General features: G+C 45.4%; 2 protein-coding genes and 1 pseudogene across 2 annotated transcripts; all 3 read left to right on the forward strand.

Annotated features, from left to right (window-relative positions):
- The first annotated feature begins 5,039 nt into the window (after positions 1–5,039).
- Positions 5,040–6,396, forward strand: LOC123087108 (HMG-Y-related protein A). The gene is made up of 2 exons (XM_044509008.1): positions 5,040–5,264; positions 5,392–6,396. Exons 1-2 carry the CDS (start codon positions 5,190–5,192, stop codon positions 6,013–6,015), a joined length of 699 nt encoding a protein of 232 aa, XP_044364943.1. The 5' UTR covers positions 5,040–5,189; the 3' UTR covers positions 6,016–6,396.
- A 6,087-nt stretch (positions 6,397–12,483) lies between these two features.
- On the forward strand, positions 12,484–17,621 carry LOC123087109 (coatomer subunit alpha-3). The gene is made up of 3 exons (XM_044509009.1): positions 12,484–12,820; positions 13,425–13,919; positions 14,444–17,621. Exons 1-3 carry the CDS (start codon positions 12,613–12,615, stop codon positions 17,392–17,394), a joined length of 3,654 nt encoding a protein of 1,217 aa, XP_044364944.1. The 5' UTR covers positions 12,484–12,612; the 3' UTR covers positions 17,395–17,621.
- A 595-nt stretch (positions 17,622–18,216) lies between these two features.
- On the forward strand, positions 18,217–18,369 carry LOC123088707 (uncharacterized; annotated as a pseudogene).
- Positions 18,370–23,807: the final 5,438 nt, after the last annotated feature.

Genomic DNA, 23,807 nt, shown 5'->3' on the forward strand with positions numbered 1-23,807 from the left:
AGAGTTTAATGTTATGGTTAGAATTTATTCTTAATACTTTTCTCGTAGTTGCGGATGCTTGCGGGGGGGTTAATCATAAGTAGGAGGTTTGTTCAAGTAAGAACAACACCTAAGCACCGGTCCACCCACATATCAGAGGGGTAGGGGAACAACCTTGGGCGCCCCAGGTAGGAGTAATCCTACTTGGGGGGCCTATTCCAATTCTGCCTCCCCCCTTCCTTATTTCTGGAAGGGGGAAGGAAAGAGGGGAGAGGGGAAGGAAGGGGGATCCTATTCCCTCTCTTTCCTTTCCTCCTCCCCTTTTCCTTCTCCACTTAGGCCGGCCCATATGGGGGGCGCACCAGCCCCTTGTGGCTGGTGTGTTTCCCCTCTTAGCCCATAAGGCCCATATCTTTTGCCGGGGGTGCCCGGAACCCCTTCCGGTGACCCGATATGTACCCGGTACCCTCCAGAACACTTCCAGTGTCCGAATACTATCGTCCTATATATCAATCTTTACCTCTCGACCATTTCGAGACTACTCTCGTCATGTCCGTGATCTCATCCGGGACTCCGAACAACATTCGGTCACCAAATCACATAACTCATATAATACAATATCGTCATCGAACATTAAGCGTGCGGACCCTACAGGTTCGAGAACTATGTAGACATGACCGAGACACCTCTCCGGTCAATAACCAATAGCGGAACTTGGATGCTCATATTGGCTCCCACATATTCTACGAAGATCTTTATCGGTCGAACCATTATGACAACATATGTCATTCCCTTTGTCATTGGTATGTTACTTGCCTGAGATTCGATCGTCGGTATCTTCATACCTAGTTCAATCTCGTTACCGTCAAGTCTCTTTACTCATTCTGTAATACATCATCTTATAACTAACTCATTAGTCACTTTTCTTGCAAGGCTTCTTATGATGTGTATTACCGAGAGGGCCCAGAGATACCTCTCCGATACTCAGAGTGACAAATCATAATCTCGATCTATGCCGACCCAACAAACACCTTCAGAGATACCTGTAGAGTGTATTTATAATCACCCATTTACGTTGTGACGTTTGATAGCACTCAAGGCATTCCTCCGGTATCCGGGAGTTGCATAGTCACATAGTCGAAGGAATATGTATTTGACATGAAGAAAGCAATAGCAATAAAATTGAACGATCAATATGCTAAGCTAACGGATGGGTCATGTCCATCACATCATTATCCTAATGATGTGACCCTGTTATCAAATGACAACACATGTCCATGGTTAGGAAACCTTAACCATCTTTGATCAACGAGCTAGTCAAGTAGAGGCTCACTAGGGACACAGTGTTTGTCTATGTATTCACACATGTATTAAGGTTTTTGATCAATACAATTCTAGCATGAATAAGGAAATATAAAATAACAACTTTATTTTTGCCTCTAGGGCATATTTCCTTCATTGACAACACCTCTTACACATTGGGTTGCAAATATTTGTTCTTTGTGTGTGGGTACCGTTTACATAGTGTTGCTTGGTTCTCCTACTGGATTGATAACCTTGGTTTCATAATTGAGGGAAATACTTATCGTTGTTGTGTTGCATCATCCTAAGCAACGCAGAAACAAGCAATTAGTGGGGTTTATTCATGTGTGAGTTTACTTTGTCTACGTCATGTCATCTTGCTTAAGGTGTTACTCCGTTCTTTATGAACTTAATACTCTATATGCATGCTGGATAGCGGTCGATGTGTGGAGTAATAGTAGTAGATGAAGGCAAGAGTCGGTCTACTTGTCTCAGATGTGATGCCTATATACATGTTCATCGCCTTGGATATCATGATGATTATTCACTTTTCTATCAATTGACCAATAGTAATTTGTTTACCCATCATATGCTATTTTCAAGAGAGAAGCCTCTAGTGAAAACTATGGCCCACAGGTCTACTTTTATCATATATTAAAATCCAAAAATACCTTGCTACAATTTTATTTACTTTACTTTATTTTGTAATCTTGTGGTATATATCTATCACTACGAGATTTGATCCTTGCAATTAACCGCCGTGGGATTGACAACCCCTTATTCGCATTGGGTGCAAGTATTTTTTTATTTTTTGTGTAGGTACTGCTAACGAGGTGTTGCGTGGTTCTCCTACTAGATTGATAACCTTAGTTCTTAACTAAGGGAAATACTTATCTCTATTGTACTACATCATCCTCTCCTCTTCGAGGAAATCCCAATGCAGCTCACAAGTAGTAAGGCCAATGGCGGTAACTGTGTCATGGCATGGGGATCAGTGTGCACACCAAAATGGGCCGATGGATTGGGCATCCCAAACCTTAGGTGGCTGGATATCGCCATGCTGGCGCGCTGGTCGTGGTTGCCTAAGTCGGGATGATGATAGTCCGTGGAAGGAATTTAACATCTTGGTGCAAAAGGAATCTTTTGTCCTATTTACTGCTGCATCTGGAGCAAACATTGGTGATTGGCGTGCCACGATGTTCTGGGAGGACCCGATGGCTAGATGGCATGTGAGTTATAGAAATTGGGCCTACTGTATATGAGAGAGTACCTCGGCGTGTAAGATTGTCCAGACAGTTCAAGAGACACTATCAAACCAAGCCTGGGCTATAGATATTGGACCGGATCTTTGGTTAGGTGCACTTCAGGAATACATGCAACTTTGGCCAAGGATCAATGTGGTGCAACTTCTGGATGGGTGCAAGGACACAATCCGTTGGTCTTGGAAAAGTGATGGAGGCTTCTCCATACGATTTGTGTATGCCATCGAATTTGCCAACAGGGAGGTGATGCCAATGATGGAGTTCACTTGGAATGCCAATTTTTTGCATGGCTCGCAATCAAAAACAGGTGCTGGACTTCAAATAAACTGGCCACAAGAGGATTACCACACTAGGACTCTTGTCCGTTCTGTGCTCAACACGAGGAATCTATGAACCACATCATGTTGGGATGTGTTTTTTGCGCGAACGGTGTGGAAGACGATCTACACGGCCCTAGGGAGGCAGGACTAGACTCATCGGTCGACGACATGCTACAATCGTGGTGCCTTAACAAGACATCTACGAGGTACAAACCCAAGGACCTGAGGACGGTTCTTCTACCGGGCATGTGGGTGCTCTGGAGACATAGGAATTCAAAAGTCTTCGATGAGGTATCATCTTTGGTAAAAGTTGTAGTTGCACAGTTTGAGATAGAGTGTCGAGGATGGAGACATGCATGACTGACAAGGGTGATTTGGATCATCTACTCAGAGTGGTGTCTAGGTGGGTTAGGCGAGAGTAATCCTAAGTTTGTGAGTGGGGTATGGGTGGAGTGTTGTGTTAAAGCTATGTAATACCACATGGTGGATTCGTGGTATTTATCTCCCTCTATCTTTCTATATAATACGATACACACGTTGTTCGTATTCGAGAAAAAACAAGCTCCGGTGCGGGAACATGTACTAAAGAACATTGTATTCCGTCAAGAATGAGGAAAAGGGAAAACAATATTATTTTATGTATTCTAATCTAAAGACTTGACAAAGTTATGAATCCCCGCAAAGAGACATGAAAATCATGGCTACTTGTCCTACTTACTCTGATGGTCCAAAAGATATGAAGCATATCTAATTCCTTTGCTTTGCAAAGGAGGTTTGAAAAAGGTTAGGGGTGGGTGATTGTGCTAGAAAAGTGGTGTTGGAGTATCCACCAGTCCAAGATTTGTGGATTGGGTAACCAAAATGTGCGTGAAATGATTGCTATCTCAACACGGTATCGATGATGGGAAAGGCGAAAATTGATACAGAAGAAGACAACTCAGAGTGCGTATCAAAAATTTATGGGGGGTGGCTCTTACGATAAACTTTGTTATTGCCTCATCTCCAAATGCTTCTATGAAAAGGGGTCTGGTCTTGACCTCTAGTGAGCTTTGTGAAACTTAATGTTGATGCTTCTTTTGACCATGGCATGCTCAGGGGCATGATGGGGGGCAGTCCCTAAAGATGACAAAGGCAGATTTATCATTAGGAGAATGGGAGGATAGAATATTGCGCGGATGTCGTGATGACTGGATGCAACCGCCTTATTATTGACTCGGACAATCTAGAGGTGATTGATACTATGAAGGATGGAGTACGGTTGGCGGGTGCGGCGGCGGTGGTAATTTTCGATGATTGTTTTTATTATGCTTGTGATTTCATTATTACTAGGTTCGAACACTGTAGTATGTAATAGAGAAGCAAATAAAGTTGCTGGCGAGCTCCCTAGATTAGCTAGATTTTTCATGACTCCTGAGTCGATCAAGCCTCAGTCAATGCTACATTCATGAGTCTTACATGAATATCCACGCAAAATTTTCTTTAATTTTCTTTCTTTTATAATATGCTCTCTCACTCCATTGAGACTCTAGATCATACCTGGCCAAACGGGCCGGCCCGGCCCGGCACGGCCCGCCAGGGCACGATTACTATATGGGTCGTGCCGTGCCGGCCCGCGTGCTGCGCCCTCAGGCCCAGGCACGGCCCAATTAGTAAACGGGCCGGCACGTTGGCCCGTTTAGCATGGTGGGCCGCATATTTTCAGTCTATTATTTGACGCACTGAGCGTTTTTTAACATATTTTTACATGTTGGGTCATATATAGATGTATAAAAAAAATAAAAATAAAACTTAATCAGGCCGTGTCGTGCCGGCCCGCGTGCCCAGCCTCCAGGCCCAAGCACGGCCCAGGGCGTGCCTCGTGCCGGGCCCAGCCCGTTTAGCCCGTGCCGTGCCTGGCCCAAGGCGGGCCATGCCGGCATGCTCACGGGCCGGCCCGAAAAAAACAGCCCATTTGGCCAGCTATACTCTAGATGTAGCCACACCCTTGAAAAAAACCGTGGAACGGCCGGGCTGCACTGCCAACCACCAGTGTGGGCGTGGCGGGTCGTGGGTAGTGGGGATGCGCGAGTGGGAAGGGAAGGGAAGGGAAGCCGGTCGCAACCCACGGCTGCCCGGTACCACCCGACAGATTCCTCGTCTGAACCGTACTTGCGTTCCATTTCCGCCCCGCAGCGCCTCACCCAGATCCGCGTCCCCGTGCGCTGCGCCCCCAATTCCCACCCCCCACCACCACCCCTTCCCTCGCTCACTCCCACACGCGCTGCTCTGCCTGCGCTCGCGAGAGAGACAGCCGAGCCGAGCCAGCCCGCGGGCGACGCACGCAGGCATGGCCACCTCCAGCGGCGACCAGTCGTCGCCCCGCGCGGCCTCCGACCTCGCCGTCCTCCCCTCCTACCCCGAGGCAAGCACCCCTCTAAACCCTAGCCTCCGCGGCCGCCGCTGCCGCCTCGTTCTTTCCCCAGATCTGCGGCCCGGCCCCCGACCGATCTGGGAAAATTGACTTCTTTGGCTCCTTGTGGTGGGTGCAGATGATCGTGGAGGCCATCGCGTCGCTCCGGGAGCCCAACGGCTCCAGCCAGGCCGCCATCGCGCGCCGCATCGAGGCGGCCCGCGGCGCCGGCGGCGACCTCCCGCCGTCCCACCCCGCGCTCGTCGCGGCGCACCTCTCCCGCATGTCCGCCGCCGCCGAGCTCGTCGCCGTCGCCGGGGGCAAGTACGCGCTCCCCCCGCCGCCCCCGCCCTCGAGGTCCCCCGTCGAGGAGGACGACATGGAGGCGGAGATGGAGGAGGAGGAAGAGGAGGACGACGAATCCTCCGACGACGCGCCGCTGCTGCTGCCGCCCCCGCCTCCCGCCAAGCGCGGCCGCGGCCGGCCCCCGAAGGTGCGCCCGCCAGGCCACTACCCCGGGGGGGCCCCCGCCGCCATCGGCGCCCCTCCTAGCGACGGACTAGCCGTCGTCGCCGTCGCCACCGCGCCGCGCCGGCGGGGCCGCCCGCCCAAGCCGCGGGACCCGGACGCGCCGCCCAAGATCCCGCGACCGCGCGGCCGGCCGCGCAAGAACCCGCTCCCGGACGGCATGGTGCCGGTCCCGCGGCCCGGCCCCACCACGGCCAAGCCGCGCCCGCAGTTCGCCGAGGTCGGCTTCGTGTGAGCGAGGCCGGGCCGGAGCGAGCGAGCTAACAACATTTCCACTTTGTGCCCGGTGTCCGTTCCGTTCAATGTGGGGGTCATTTCTCCGTTCGTGTGTTGTTCTAATTCGAGGTGGAAGACGAGACAAGACGAGGCAGCAGCAGCGTTTGTCCGGTGAGTGTGGGTGGTGTTTCAGTACGTGGTGTGGTGTTGGTCGCCGGAGGGGTGCCGTCTCCCCCGGCGAGCGACGGTGTATCCCTCTTGTATCTCTGTCAGCGCACACTTAGTCGATCAGTTCCTTCCGCCAGGAGGATACCACGAGCTGAGGCGTCCGCGTCTGCTCCAGCGTGTATTGATGCTCTTCGCAGTTCATTTCAAGCGTGAATCACATTGATTTTTGTTACTTCTGACTTCAATCTCCCATGGTTTTTCGGTTGCCGATCTGTGATGTGAACACTGCACTCCAGTAACTGTTAAAATTCATTTGCAACCGCTCTTGATGCTCCATTTCCTACATGGTTTCAAACATGTGCTTGCATCTTGTCCCTTGTGCAAGGACAAGGATCACGCATGATATGCCTCGCCTCCGCTGTGGTGTTCTCTGGGCCGCGAATGAGATGCTGGTGCACGACAGAATCTGGTGATCTGCTGATGCGGGGAAGCGATCCCGGAGAGGCGATCAGATGCTGTTGCGACGCCGAAGTAGCAGCAGTCATACTCCTAGGTTGTTGTAAGAATGTTCATGGCTGGCATCAATGCAGGTGGAGAGAGATGGCTGAGGAGCACGACGTGGTCTGGGCTCCGGTGCTTATCATCTGGTCAAAGGGTGGTTCAATCCTCTTCAATTCCATCATCCCATGTGGTGCTGAGTTCGAGCTGCCGGCGGTGGTGATGGCAACCATGGCTCCATCCGGTGCTGAGTTCGAGGCGAGTCGCTCGCGTCGTCTTCTTCCTCGTCCATTTAACCGGCGGTCCTGTCCGGCTTGAGAGTGGAGAGATCGCTGGCCTCGAGATAGCTTCGGTCTGAAAGAAACGCCAGTTTGTTGGGAATGTTGCGGCTCGTCTGCATCGGCAAAGCTTCAGTGATCGTGTATCCCGATGACTCTTTCTGCCGCCTCACTTTTTTCTCCCCTGCTACAGCAACCTTGGGCGATTTCTTTGGTAATTCAAACCCTCTGTTACTCTGTTTGGAACGCAGTAACTTGGACGTTTTGTGCAGATTTTGCTGTTCTCATCTCTGTCTCTATGTTACTACTATCTGTTACTTCCTCCATTCCACAATGTAGTGCGCCCGTGTTTTTCAAGATTAAAGTTTGACCATAAATTTAACCAACGAGACCGACTGCGGCAGGAGAAAAAATTATATCACTGAATTCGTATGTGAATTCAGTGATATAATTTTTCCTCCTGCTTTCCTCCTGCCGCAGTCGGTCTCGTTGGTTAATTCTACGGTCAAGTTTGAATCTCGGGAAATGCGGGCGCACTACATTATGAAATGAAGGGAGTATGTTGCTATTTAAAATTTTATTATGACTTGTTGGGGCTTCAGGCGTGAAATTGGACGGTCTCTGGATCAAACTGCAACCCGGACGGTATCTTCATCGTGAAGCTATGACCACTTGGTCGAACTGCCGTGCGCTCAGTTCATGTTCCTAGTTCACCTCAACCTATCCACAAAATGTTCTTTTCCTCCTGAAGAATCAAAGAGAATTGGCATGCTTTATAAGAAAACACAAAAACATGCAAAACGGATTTCCGCCCGAAGAGCCTAACTACGAGCAAGCCAACTACCTACACCATGCCCGAAGCATCGTCGGACCAGAAAGCTGCACTTGCAAGGCAAACCACCGATAGAGTTCCGGTGCCAGAGAGAGATTTCCTCCTTTGAAAGCTAAGGGCATGTACAATGGTGCCATCTTAAGAGTGCCAGGTAAGATAAATAATAAGGTGGAGGAGAGAAAACTCATAAGAGAAGGCTTGTCTTCTCTTATTTAAGATAAGACAAGAGATGATCTCTTAGCACAATATGTCTCACCACATTTTTAGGAATTGCTAGTTATTGAAGATAAGACTAAGAGATGACCCATTGTAGACATTTTTCTTTGTCATCTCTAAATTACATGCAAAACTTAAGATAAGACTATCTTATCAACCATTGTACATGCCCTAAGAGAACACCGACAATCCCCATGACCAATGATGCTTGTTCGATGACGAGCTCTCGCTTTCTCAAAGTGGCAACACCGATAGACTCAAACCGGCCTCACAACACCATATCGTGTCAAGGTCTCCAAGGCGTCGCCTCCTAGGAGGGAGCGGCGCCAGGAGCAGCTACTGTCATTTGATTTGGCAAAACCGGATATGAGGTTTTCACCCTAGGGACAAAGATGGGGTAGAGAAGTTGCGGAACCTATGAGTGTGTATGAATTTTTCTAGTTTCACAATTCTAAGAAGCACAACCAAGATTTAGCAAATAACACGATGTAAATATCTTAGATCTTGGTCTAGAAAGTGTAAGATGGATGGAAGTCCATTTTTCAGAATAAAACCATGGTCGGCATGGATCAAACCCCATGCCAAGCACTCATTTTTTTCCTGACAAACTTGTGCCCTCCGTAGAGGGCCAGTCCTATTTGGCGCCTAGGCCGCGCGTACGACTTGCGTGTGTGTGTCCTCTGTATGGGCTTGCCCATGCTGGTTTTTCCCACTTATATTGCTTATTTTTCTGAACCGGCCCTGAATTCAGTGTTGCCTTTGTTTATTCTTCTGGCATTTTCTTTCTTTTATCTTTTTTCATTTTATTTTTATTTTTCATGCGTTTGTTTTTATTTTCTTTATCTTCATCTTTCTTTTCTTTTTCATTTTTCCTTCTAGTTTTTTATTTTTTCGTTTTGCAAACATCTTTCAAACCCATGAACACTTTTTGAAATCATATTTTTTAAGAAATCATGAACATTCTCGAATTGTAATTTATTTTGAAATCATGAACATTTTTTAAATTCGTAAGCATCTTTTGAAGTCGTGAACAATTTTTGGATCTGCGATCCTTTTTTAAAAATTCAGGATATTTTTTAAATTGTGAACATTTGTTAACTCATGAACTTTTTTCGACTTCACAAAATTTTTGGAGATCCACAAACACTTTCTTGTTTTTAGTACAGCAATTTCTAAAATTCATATTTTTTTTCAAATTTATGAACATTTTTGCAAATGCACGCAAATTTATTATTTTTTTGATTTTTTTATCAAATCATGAACATTTTTTCAATACGTGGTATGGTTTTAGAAATTCGCAAACATTTTTTCAACTCGTGAATATTTTTTGAATCAACGAACATTTTTTGAATTACATACATTTGTTCAAATCCACAAAAAAATTTGAATGCGCAAACATTTTTCAAAATTATGAACTTATTTGATTTCTTGAACCCTTTTTTAAAAACATGATTTTTTTTATATGCGATCATTTTTCGAATCTGCAACAAATTTAAGATTTCTTGATTAATTTTTTCTCAAAATTCACAATTTCTAGAAATTTTGATTTTTTTAGATCCCGAATTATTTTAAAGAAGACTAAAAAACAATTTGTTGCATATTCTTTCTTTTAAAAAATAATATGTTTATTCTTCTGGCATTTTCTTTCTTTTATCTTTTTTCATTTTATTTTTATTTTTCATGTGTTTGTTTTTATTTTATTTATCTTCATCTTTCTTTTCTTTTTCATTTTTCCTTCTAGTTTTTATTTTTTCGTTTTGCAAACATCTTTCAAACCCGTGAATACTTTTTGAAATCATATTTTTTAAGAAATCATGAACATTCTCGAATTGTAATTTATTTTGAAATCATGAACATTTTTTAAATTCGTAAGCATCTTTTGAAGTCGTGAACAATTTTTGGATCTGCGATCCTTTTTAAAAAATTCAGGATATTTTTTAAATTGTGAACATTTGTTAACTCATGAACATTTTTCGACTTCACAAAATTTTTGGAAATCCACAAACACTTTCTTGTTTTTAGTACAGCAATTTCTAAAATTCATATTTTTTTCAAATTTATGAACATTTTTGCAAATGCATGCAAATTTATTATTTATTGATTTATTTAACAAATCATGAACATTTTTTCAATACGTGGTATGGTTTTAGAAATTCGCAAACATTTTTTCAACTCGTGAATATTTTTGGAATGAACGAACATTTTTTGAATTCCATACATTTGTTCAAATCCACAAAAAAATTGAATGCGCAAACATTTTTCAAAATTATGAACTTATTTGATTTCTTGAACCCTGTTTTAAAAACATGATTTTTTATATGCGATAATTTTTCGAATCTGCAACAAATATAAGATTTCTTGATTAATTTTTTCTCAAAATTCACAATTTCTAGAAAATTTGATTTTTTTAGATCCCGAATTATTTTGAAGAAGACTAAAAAACAAAAAAGACAAAAAATGTAGAGAAAAATAAGGGGCTTCCCGTTCCGCTCATGGGCTGCACGCGGGTCCCTCCATAGAGGGCCACCCCACTCTTGTTATATTGGAAAGGCCTAATTGCGAAACCGGGCCAAAACCCAGAAGATTACAAGATCAACGCTACACGTTACAGGCAAAGGAAAACATAAAAATGAATAACAACTTTGCCATCAAGAACCAGGTGTAAACAACTATAGCAAGAAAATGACATGTCGACCTCCAGGCCGCATGAAGGCGGACACGTGCTGCTGAGTCTGGTTGTTCGCCGACCAAGGGATTTACTGTCGACACTGACGAACAGAAGCCCGAGGTCATCACCGGCGGATGAAGAGCAAAAACACTATTAACATGTTAGCAAATCCTTCCCCACAAGGTTTGGAGGGAGAGGACGAGCTTGGCGTCAAACCAACTTGCTTCAACTTCCAGACGACCTACTCCAAAACCTAATCGAAAGCACAGAGTGAGAACAAAGCAGATAATGAAGATAAGAGGGAACAACACCTGCCGAGAAGGGACCAACATGATGCATGCATTTTTATTAGAACAACTAGACCTAGAATAAAGGAAGAATGACCGACATAGATTTCTCCTTCCTACGCCAACAACAATCCAAGGGGGAGAAACGGGGGATCAACTCTCCGTCTCTCTCCCCATCGCGTCTCATTTCCTTCCCCGTCAGCCCCTCCCCTTCCCGGCTCTCGCCAACGATGAACAGGGCGAGGGGCCCTTTTCCCCTTTAATTCAGTAGCCCCTCATCAATCATGTTGGAATAAGCACCAATACAGATACCATATGGTGTTTTATGTGAATTTGTATGGATGTTATTCCCAATACAAAATCCATTCCGCACGAGAACCAATCCATTGTTGGATGTTTAGGAGGGTACTTGTACTCTGAGTCAATGAACAATCTAACCATAGCTTTTGCCATCCTATTGTTCGATCAATGCATAATGTTTTCAATAGAAGGTGATGTTTTCGATGATATCAAGATGCTAGTGGCGACATCGATCAGTCTTAAAGCTCGGCGACTGCAGTCTTTGGAGGACATTGTACATAGTGTTTACGTGTGACGATGGATGCGTAGATACGAGAGCACACATTGTACTCATAGTGCAAAGTAACATAGTACTAGTGTCATAGAGGACTTCATTTATTAGCTTGTATACTCATCTTGTCTTGGGAAACGCTATATTACAGTAACATATTATGTTACCACTTTTCATTAACTATATACCACGTAAGGCTGGTCACAGTGAGGAGGAACTTAGGAGTAACATCACACACTCCAATACAACTTTGCTTATGTGGCACGTATTTAATGAAGAGCGAGGTGTTTGTGGTAACTAGCTAAGTTACCGAAACATCACACACTCCAAGAAACAATGAGTCTATAACCTAATAAATACATCGTTGCATGACACTACATAGATGTTCCTACCCACTGTGGAGGTAGTAACATAGTCTAGGGAAGTGTGAAGTTACTAGCTTATGTTCTTGCCCATTGTGACCAGCCTAAGCAATTTTTTCTTGAAGTGCGCTATGTTACTAGCTAAGTTACTCCCACTATGACTAGCCTAATGGTGTCCAGTGACATTTTTGAGCATGCGCTTAACGAAGCGATGACATTTTTAAGCATGCGCTTAACGAAACGATGACATTTTTGAGCAGTTGAAATTTCTAATGGCAAAACCAAGTAGTAAAATACAACCAGAATGACATAAATGATAAACACCCTTATCTAAAACGTCCTGCACTTCTCTAAGCATGAAATTTATAATTCGTACTCTACCAAAAATTGGTCACAGCCAAACCGCTTATCTTAGCATTGCGGCGAGCGAGCGCGTGACTGACAACCCGGGCGCACCATTTCCGACGGCTCAGATCGCCTCTCCCCCAGAATCCAACGGCGGCGCCGCCTCTCACCACCTCAGCACTCAGCAGCGTCGGAAACCCAGATCTCCTCTTGCCCGAGATCTAAAGCACCTTCCTCCTCCCCATCATCGGCCATTCCCTCCCTCCCCTCCCCCTCCTCCGCCCCAGATCCACCGACCCCCCCACCCCACCTCCGCTCCTCTCCGCGGCCAGGGCCAGGGGCCGCCGCCGCCGTCGCCGGGGACGACGCGCCGCCGGCGGGGGAACGGAAGATGCTGACCAAGTTCGAGACCAAGAGCAACCGGGTCAAGGGCCTGAGCTTCCACCCGCGGCGGCCATGGATCCTCGCCAGCCTCCACAGCGGCGTGATCCAGATGTGGGACTACCGCATGGGCACCCTCCTCGACCGCTTCGACGAGCACGACGGCCCCGTCCGCGGCGTCCACTTCCACGCCACCCAGCCCCTCTTCGTCTCCGGAGGTACTGCCCCGCCCCGCCCTGCTAGATCCCGCTCGGCTCGATCGGTTCGGGCGTGATTTGCCATTTGCGGATTGACACAGAGCCGCGCGCCACGGCCCCGAGCCTTGCCTTGGATTGGAGGCTCTGCGCGCGAGTGTCGAGGCCGTTAGATGTCTCTGTGATCCGTCGACGCTGCTGTTAGATCGCGCTTGATGTGTGCCGGTGGCTGTTAAGGTGTCATAAGTTGGTAGGATGGGTTGGTCGGATCTAGTGCTTCCTTTTATGATCTTTGCTGTTTCTAGAATTGTTTACTTGGAGTGCCATTTGGTTTTTATTAGTGACTGTTATCACCGTAGTTTATTAGCCAGTTGAAAGTGAATGTAGAGTAGGTGGTAAAATAATCCAATGCATGCTCATTAGCATTCACAAAACGTTGAGGGGATTGTGTCGCTGATGACACTGGGGTGCACTCTGGTTAGTCTGCTTCATGTTTTAGTTACTAGCTTAACAGTGAGTCAATGCTTGAACGCTGAGTGAATGTAGAATAGGTGGTAAAATAATCCAATGCATGCTCATTAACATTCACAAAGCTTGGACTAAGATTTTGGGTTGTGATGCAATGCAGGTGACGATTACAAGATCAAGGTGTGGAATTACAAGACACACCGCTGCTTGTTTACGCTTACTGGGCATCTCGACTACATTCGTACTGTGCAATTCCACCATGAGTACCCATGGATAGTAAGTGCCAGTGATGACCAGACAATCCGGATCTGGAACTGGCAGTCACGTACTTGTGTGGCTGTGCTCACCGGGCATAATCACTATGTCATGTGCGCGTCCTTCCACCCCAAGGAGGACCTGGTTGTGTCAGCATCGCTAGATCAGACTGTCCGTGTTTGGGATATTGGTGCCCTGAGGAAGAAGACGGTGTCACCTGCGGATGACATCCTGCGTCTCACTCAGATGAACACTGATCTGTTTGGGGGTGTCGATGCGGTTGTGAAATATGTCTTGGAAGGCCATGACCGTGGTGTCAACTGGGCATCATTTCACCCCACATTGCCACTCATTGTTTCTGGGGCAGATGACCGGCAAGTGAAGCTGTGGAGAATGAATGGTAACAGTGCAATCACTTCTTTAACTATTTATGTCTGGTTTATTTTATTTCGTTGTATGAAAACAATAATTACATATTTATGTACGCATCATTTCATTATTTTGTATGACAGTTTGAAACAATGCTTCTGAATTAGTCATTTTATTTTGAATCCTTTTGATTCTGTTTAAGTGATATTACTTGTACAGAACCTTTTACTGTTTACTCCTCAGTCTATCACAAGTAATATCAACTAAATTGTCAGTGGTCATCAAAACTAGCTGAACGCAAGAAACATGTTTCGTAATTGTCAAATTACCTTTTTGTTAATTCTGAGTGATCACATGTATATAACCATTTAATATCCAGTAAAACACTCTGCATATTAGTAGGACTGAACAAATTATAAACAAATTATCAAATTACCCTTGTTTGTTCAACATGAGAAATGTCAATTGAAGGTCTAGTCTAGCACTAATTATTTTTTTGCTGAGTATTGGTTGGATTGAACAAACAATAAAATAAAATTTGATATTTTTTGACAGATACCAAGGCTTGGGAAGTTGATACTTTGAGGGGGCACATGAATAATGTGTCGTGTGTGATGTTCCATGCGAAGCAAGACATCATTGTGTCCAACTCAGAGGACAAAAGCATTCGCATTTGGGATGCCACAAAGCGAACTGGTATTCAGACATTTAGGCGGGAACATGACCGTTTCTGGATCCTTGCCGCCCACCCTGAAATGAATCTTCTTGCTGCTGGTCATGACAGTGGCATGATTGTGTTTAAATTAGAGAGGGAACGCCCAGCTTTCAGCGTGAGTGCTGATACTGTGTTCTATGTGAAGGACAGATTCCTCCGGTTCTTTGAGTACTCCACCCAGAAGGAAGTTCAGGTGGCTCCAATAAGAAGACCAGGATCCGTCAGCTTGAACCAGGCACCCAGGACACTATCTTATAGTCCAACTGAAAATGCTGTGTTGATCTGCTCTGATGTGGACGGGGGCTCATATGATCTGTACATTGTTCCTAAAGATTCTGCTGGCAGGGCTGATTATTTGCAAGAGGCAAAGAAGGGAGCTGGTGGCTCGGCTGTTTTTGTGGCACGGAATAGGTTTGCTGTCCTTGAGAAGAGTAGCAATCAAGTTTTGGTGAAGAATCTTAAGAATGAAATTGTGAAGAAGAGTCCTCTTCCTATTGCGACTGATGCAATTTATTATGCTGGGACTGGTAATTTGTTGTGCAAAGCTGAAGATCGTGTGACCATCTTTGATCTACAACAAAGGCTAGTTCTTGGTGAACTCCAGTCAGCTGGTGTTAAATATGTAGTTTGGTCCAGTGACATGGAGTATGTTGCACTGCTGAGCAAGCATGCAGTGGTTATAGCTAGCAAGAAGCTTGTTCATCGCTCTACACTGCATGAAACCATTCGTGTGAAAAGTGGTGCCTGGGATGAGAACAGTGTTTTTATTTACTCTACTTTGAACCATATCAAATACTGTCTTCCCAATGGAGATAGTGGGATCATAAAGACCCTTGATGTCCCTGTTTACATAACAAGGGTTATTGGGAACAACATTTTCTGTCTTGATCGTGATGGAAAGAACAAGCTGATATCAGTCGATGCTTCTGAATACATTTTCAAGCTCGCCCTTCTCCGGAAACGTTATGACCATGTTATGAGTATGATTAAGAGCTCACAGCTGTGTGGGCAGGCAGTGATTTCATATTTACAACAGAAAGGGTTTCCAGAAGTTGCTCTCCACTTTGTGAAAGATGAGAAGACAAGATTTAATCTAGCTCTTGAAAGTGGTAACATCCAAATCGCAGTGGCTTCTGCAAAAGAGATTGATGACAAGGATCACTGGTACAGGTTGGGAATTGAGGCCCTGAGGCAGGGGAATGTTGGTATTGTGGAATATGCATACCAGCGGACGAAGAATTTTGAGAGGCTGACTTTTCTGTATCTTATTACTGGTTACATGGACAAGGTGGGCTTCATGTGCAAAATTGCCGGACAGAATAACAATTTGATGGGTCAGTTCCACAATGCATTGTATCTTGGGGATGCTAGGAAGCGAGCTGAGATCCTGGAGAATGCCGGACAGCTTCCTCTTGCCTATGTCACTGCCGCCACTCATGGGCTCACTGAAATTGCTGAAAGGCTTGCTGCTGAGTTGGGTGAGAATGTTCCTTCTCTACCTGAAGGAAAAACTCGCTCACTTTTGATTCCGCCCGCACCTCTCATATCCAGCGTTGATTGGCCATTGCTCCGGGTGATGCGTGGCATATTTGAGGGTGGACTGGATGCTACTGGGAGAGCAGAAGTTGAGGAAGATGATGAAGCTGCTGGTGCTGACTGGGGTGATGAGGACTTGGATATTGTGGATGCAAGTGATGCAGTGGCAAATGGGGGTGATGGTTTTGATCCCGAGGAAGGTGAAGCGAACAAGGAGGATGGTGAGGAAGGTGGTTGGGATCTTGAAGATCTGGAATTGCCTGAAGCAGAGACCCCAAAAGCTGCTGGAAATGCTCGCTCCACTGTGTTTGTTGCTCCTACACCAGGAATGCCTGTCAGCCAAATTTGGACTCAGAAATCTTCTCTTGCTGGGGAGCATGCAGCAGCAGGCAACTTTGACACTGCAATGAGGTTGCTCAGCCGCCAGTTGGGCATCAAGAACTTTGCTCCCCTGAAACCCATGTTTCTCGATCTGCATATGGGCAGTCATTCATATCTTCGTGCACTTGCAACTGCTCCCGCTATATCAATTGCTGTTGAGAAAGGTTGGAGTGAGTCCTCAAGTCCTAACGTGAGGGGCCCTCCTTCACTAGTCTTCACCTTCTCACAAATGGAAGACAGGCTCAAGGCAGCCTACAAAGCCACAACCGAGGGGAAGTTCCCAGAAGCGCTGAGACAGTTCCTCAGCATCTTGCATACCATTCCCCTGATCGTGGTAGACTCACGGAGAGAAGTTGATGAAGTGAAGGAGTTGATCGAGATAGTGAGGGAATATGTTCTTGGTCTAAGAATGGAACTCAAGAGGAAGGAATTGAAGGACAACATCAACCGGCAACAGGAACTGGCGGCCTACTTCACCAACTGCAAGCTCCAGAGGGTTCACATGAGGCTTGTGCTCTCAAACGCCATGGCTCTATGCTACAAGCAGAAGAACTTCGCGACCGCAGAGCACTTTGCAAGGCTGCTCCTCGAGAACAGCCCCAACGAGGTCCAAGCGAAGAAGGCTCGGCAGGTGCAGCAGCAGTGCAACGGCAAGCAGGACAGCCATGAGCTCAACTATGACTACAGAAATCCGTTCGTCGTCTGTGGCTCGACGTATGTTCCCATCTACCGCGGCCAAAAGGATGTCTCGTGCCCATACTGCGGATCCCGGTTTGTTCCTTCCATTGAAGGGCAGCTTTGTACCATATGCGAGCTTTCTGTGGTTGGCGCGGACGCCTCGGGCCTCCTGTGCTCCCCTACACAGACGAGATGAGCGGAAGAGGCTAGTCGTTAGAGCTCCCCTATATTCTTTCTAGTCTCGTAAAGTCTTGTCTTATATTTTACCAGGAGGTTTACTGAATGTGTAAGGAATAAGCATAATAGTACATGGTTTTGTCGAGTTTTTCTCATACTTCTCCATACCCCCGGTTTTGTTTGCCTTGAGGATGCTGTTATACTGCTTGAGACTTACCATGATCAACTCATGCAAACTTTGCCCTATCCGTTGATGTATCATAGTTTCGCTCACAGTTAGATTATTTGTTGATGTCAGGTTACATGTGAGATAGAAAACTTTGCCTATACATGATATCAACGAGTTAATTAGTACTCCATCCGTCTCATACTTGTTGTCGCTCAGCTCAAACGAAGGTATCTGTCATTGAATATTGGTTGTCGCTCAAACGGATGTATTTGACATTGAAATATGTCTAAGATACATCCATTTCTGCGACAATTAATATGGAACGTAGGGAGTATAAGATATATTTTTCATCGATGAAGAAAAGTTATGGTTTAGATATGTTTTGCTATCAACGAAAATTATGGTGTTAACCTTTTCTTGAGAAAAAAATGCTAGTGTCAAGCCTGTTAACTCATTTTTTTTCCTTTGATAACTTCATTCGTTTAGCTCTTGTTTACCGCAGGCCGATTAGCGTAAGATAGAGAAATGGCCTTGTATACTAGCGGCCCATGAGAAGAGCGAAGCGTGCACAGCTGGTTTTTGCGCGTTCCTTTTGTCCCACATCGCTGGGCTAGCGAGGATGGGGAGGTGGAGATGGGTATAAGATGGCATGGTGAGGCTACAGGTAATCTCATCTTTGCGCTTGGGGCAATGACGCAGCTAGTGAGGTTATACCGAGGCGCGTCAATTGCTGGTTGAAAACTATTTCCAAACCCCCTCTTTGGCTCCTCGGAGCCACTGAGAATTTCTGGAAGGGCTCTCTCTCCTTCGGGTGAGGGTAAAGCCCTACAAATCACAAACATAAACATTTATATTATTTGTGGGCAGATTATGAGACCGAAACTAACAAACCACGTGTACGAACAGGCATCACAGCATTGAAGCTTGCTGGAGGGTAGGAAACAACGTAGCAAGACGACCTCGGGAGTGTGTTGCCTGCCATCGATTGTCGTGGGTACTTGCCGGAATCGGCCTGCGCAGCAGCCAGAGCGAAGATGTTTTTTTTTGTTGCAACAAGGCTCTTGTTGCAATAGCGGCGGACACGGCTGTGAGCTGCAGATGCTTTTTTAAAACAAAGATCTATTCTGCAACAAGGATCTTGTTGCAAAGAAAAATTCCGCAACATAAGCTGCAAAGATTTCTGCAACACGATCTTTGTTACAAAAAAATCCGTAACATTACCTGTGTTGCAGTGGGAAGGATGACGCTCGGCCGCTCGATGGCGTGAGATTTGACGGCTCGCGGTAAGCCGGCGGACGCGTAGCACGCCCCATTATTAAAAGCCAAAAAAAGGTTTGTCTATTCCTCTTTAGTAAAATTATATGTGCGCACTCTGGTATGAATTACCATCGGGAATCTGAAATTGAACCTATAATCAGAGATGATGTAGACGACCTAGTTATGCACACACTCTCTCCGTCCCCGTTTTTGTAACGGAGAGAGTACAACTGAATCAATTGCTGTGAGGTGTGGCCTGCTGTTGGCACGCCAAATAGGTATCCAGAAGCTAATTGTGCAGTCTGATTGCTCGGTGCTCGCCGATTGTATGACGGATGAATTAGGTTCCTTGGCGATGGCGGTTACGATTATCAATGTCTGCTTTGGTTTGTTATAACTGAATTTACTTATATGGTCATTGAGCATTGTGCTCGTGATGTTAACCACATGGCTCATGAGCTAGCTAGTTTAGTTAGGGTTCATCCTCCAGTTGTGTGCTCGAAAAATCCTCCTGGTTCTGTAATAGCGCTTTATGGTGGATGATGTATCTCTTTTTGATTTGAAATAAAGCTAGCCATCATGACATTTCTAAAACATCTCTCACATTTAGATTATTGTCCGCTGCATCTAGCCAAGAAAAGAAGCGCCAACTGCCAACAACAGTGGTGAGCGCAACCGTAAATGTGTGGTGAAACTATAGAGGGGAGATTGCCTTATGAGAAGGCATTGTGTGCTGCTTAAGCATTGGCATGCTTTCTCTTCGTGCTCACTTTTGTATGAAGTATCTTTGTCCAAGGAGAGGGCGATTTAGAGCCAAGCTACACCCGTCGATGAACAATCAATTCGGGATTTTTCTTTTATTATTTTGGCATGCAAGATGCCGCGGTGCGCTAGGTGTGTGCAAAATTTTGTGGGAGCTTCTGGCAAAAAAAAAAACAAACAAACAAATTTGGCTTCTTAAAGTAACTTTGAAAAAGTGTATTGTGTAGAGATGATTTTTCTCACCAGCTCCTCAAATGTCCAAACACCGCAAAATTTTGCATGCACATGGTGCACCTGATGATCTTGCATGCCAAAAAATGTCAGATTTGTTTTGACTCTTTGGCTATTTATTTTTTTGAAACAGGGCAAAAGATTTGCCTCATATATTAGTTAAGAGAGGAATAGAGTTTTACAAGTGTCCATACAACACCGCATGACAATTACTCGCGTATTATGATTTCCCCTAGTTTCTTTGCACCCGCGGCGACCCATAGTTTCGCTTCCTCGAGGATGATGTTGAGGACGATCGGGGGCGGTGCACTTTTATGTCGAAAGACCCTGGCATTCCTTTCGTTCCAAATTGCCCAAGAGACAAGCATAGTGAGAGAGGCCATGGCCTTGCGTGATGGAATATCCATGCCGGTTCTTCTATCCCACCACTCCTCAATGGATCCCGCCAAGTGCCATGTAGATATATCAACATGTTCAAGGCCAAGTTTTGCAACCAGCATGCTCCAAAGTCTGATGGTGTAACGACATTTGAAGAAGAGATGTGGCCCGTTCTCGGGCTCTCGTTTGCAAAGCGGGCATAAGCCACAATTTTCCCATCCACGCTTTGCAAGTCTGTCGGCAGTCCAAATTCTGTCCTGAAGGGCCAACCAAGCAAAGAACTTGACCTTTGGTGGTGCCCAATTCTTCCATATCATGCGGTCCAAGGGGGATATGACCAGGCCCAAGAATTGGGCCCTATAGGCTGAGGCCGCGGAGTAAACCCCATCATTTTTATGTTTCCACACAATCACATCATCTGCAAGCTCATCAAGGTGGAAATCATGCACGAGCATCCAAAGTGTGAAGAATTCTCGGATGTGGTGGACGGTGACAATATCTGGGGGCTTTATCTTGAGGATCCATGCATTGTTCTTTAAGGCTTCCCTCACCTTCCATGTTTTCCTCGTCGAGGCCTCGTAAATAAGGGGAGCAATGTCTTTTGGTTTACGGTCAAGCAGCCAAGAAGAGTTCCAAAAAGGCGTTCTCGCTCCGTTCCCCACAGTGATGATGGTGGAGGCATAGAAGAACTCAAGGTCCTTCTCGTCACAGGAGTTGCCTAGACCCACCCAGAGTTTGGATGGGTCTGTCCATTCATACCAAGGCCACCGCAATCTTAGAGCACGCGCAAATTTTTCAGTGTTGAGGACACCCAGACCACCATATTCCAAGGGACGACATACTACCTCCCAATTGACCTTGCACTTGGCCCCAATGGTCTTGTCTGATGCGGACCAGAGAAACGCCCTCTCCATCTTATTGAGATTATGCAAAGTGCTTTGGGGGACGACCAAAGGAGTGATGGAGTAAATTGCTTGGGAGGTGATGACGAACTTGACGAGCGTTGTACACCCAATGGTGATGATATTTTGGCCCTCCCAAGGGGCCAATTTTTCTGCCGCCTTGTCCTCAAGATACTAGAAGTCCACCTTTTTTAGTTTCCAGACCGAGAGGGGTAGTCCCAAGTAAGTCATCGGAAAATTAGCTCTCTTTGCTGGCAAACTTTGAAGGATGTGGTCCAGGTTTCGTTGACTGCACCGGATTGGCACAACGGAGCTCTTTTGAAAGTTTGTGTGAAGGCCCGTGACATCACCAAAGCCCCTTAGGATGGATGCAAGGTTGTCGACGTCCCTCTTTATTGGTGCAACAAACACGGTGTTCGCACACGAACACGTCACCGTGTACCTCCAACGCCGAGGGTGATGCACCGCAGCTCACGTCGAAGGAGACCCGGCCGGAAGCACGGTACGCAAGCAATCCAACGGGTGCTTTTGAGGACCCGAAGCCCCCGCGCGCCCGGGAGGGACCCCGTCAGGGCGCGCGGTGGCTATGGGCTGCCCTAGGTTGACCTGATCGCCCCTAGGGCCTCGAGGTTTGTCGCCCTGCAACAAGAAGAACGAACGAAGAACGAGGAAGAAGAAGAACAAGGGATGGAGATAAAGGTAAAGGTAAAAGATGATAGATTGATATGTTCGATTGTGTGTTGTTCAATCGGCCGTCACCTCTCATCTATTTATGAGGCGGCTAGACTTCCCGTACAAGAAAATGACTAAAAATTCCGTCCAAAACATCAAAAACCCTAACCTAACTCGGACAGGAATCTTTGGTAATCTCCCGGACCAACTCGGTCTCACTGATTGGTTCGTTTCGGTCCCACCGAGTGAACGTTGCCAACTCTCTGTATCCTTCTGTAATTTCTCGGATCAACTCGGTCTCACCGATTGGTTTGCTTCGGTCCTACCGAGTGAACATTGCCAACTCTCTGGTAAATTTTCGGACCAACTCGGTCTCACCGATCAAATCAACTCGGTCGGTCCGAAATGACTCTGCAGCTTTTGTTTCTGACCTTGTTTTGCCTCCACAGGTTGCATACAAACTCGGATTAAGACGATTTTTATATCAAAATCAATAGTTTCGATGAGACGCACAACTTTCATGTTGTAACAGTTTCCATAAGAGGCCATCTTAACTGAGTTTTATGCATTTCTTTACTCTGGTGTCAACATGAGCATCTCTGAACTTGTCATAACTTTTGAGTTCGAGCTCCGTTTTAGACCATCTTCATATCCATCTTGATCTTCTCGAAGAGAGATATTCCAAGGTGACTTCCAATCATAAGTTTGAATTGGTCTTGATATAACCTATGCTAATTTTATGATCGTGCCAATTTTGAGCGTCAACACATGCCCCCCTGTTTTTCGGCATAGCTAGCGTGCCGAAAAATAACTTGTACCATGTTGGTTCTAAGGACGATGTCAACACTCCATCGGCCATTTTGCATCTTCTTAGGACAATAAGTATATATCGACCATTACTTGTTTGAATCCTTGATGCAAACTTGGGTGAAACCTTCCCAATTTCATTAACAATCCGGTGATAATTTTCCATGGATATGTATTTCAAAGTCATCCTCTGAACCATATTGTTCACCCTTTCACTGGGATTTTGCAGACAATCAAGAATGAATTCCCTCTAATCCTTTCTTTCACCTGCACACAAATTTCATTTGTGGCCGAAGCAATGGGCTTTGGTTCGGCCTAACCTATGTCGATGAGATCAAGCACCGGCTATTGATAGATGTGCAATACACCATGATCAACATGGTAGCCTAATGCTTGTTGCGCCAACTCATTTGCTCTTCAATTTTCATGTCTAGATATAAGAGAAATATTAAAGCAACCCAAGGTAAATTTTATATCTAGAGATACCTCAAGGTAAACTATAAGTGATTCATCAAAATATTGATGACCCTTGGATATTTGTTGCACTACTCAAAACGAATCACCCAAAGCCTCAATGTGCGTAGCACCTACGGCACCCAAAAGATCCAAATCGAATAACATTGCATATTCGGCTTTGATTATTGTGCAAAAAATATATTTTAAGTGGCATGAGGCTTCACAAAATAGTACCATAAGGAGATATATAAACAACACCAACACCTTGGCATTGTTATGAATTCAACCATCAAAACATAATCTCCATAGTACTGGAAGGACAAGGCTAATATCAATATTATGCATGTCATAAATCCGATGGTCGATAATAAAACAACAATTATTTGGCCTCTCATATTCGTAGGCCGAATCATATATATTAAATCAAAGCATAAACCCACTCAATTTCTATGAATCGGTCTATGCAACATATTTTGAATGGCATCGGTCATAATGTTTCATCTCCATGCAAGCATAATATAAGTATATGTATAGATTTCCATGAACATGTACCTTGTCTTGCTCTCCAATCAAACTAAAGACGATGTTTAGAATGGTACACCGGCTATGCTTTGTCATATTCTTAGGGCGATAAATAAATATCGGCCACCTCCATAAGGTTCATGTAGAATTCATCGACCAAAGCATGTATAGCCGAAATAAACAAATGAAATGACAAATCAAGAATTTCGGCTGTTTGGATCAGCAACAAACTTGTAGCTAATCAAATGTATAGTGATTTGGTAATACCCTCTCATG

Source organism: Triticum aestivum, chromosome 4A (genome assembly GCF_018294505.1).
Source record: "Triticum aestivum cultivar Chinese Spring chromosome 4A, IWGSC CS RefSeq v2.1, whole genome shotgun sequence".
Classification (NCBI taxonomy): domain Eukaryota; kingdom Viridiplantae; phylum Streptophyta; class Magnoliopsida; order Poales; family Poaceae; genus Triticum; species Triticum aestivum.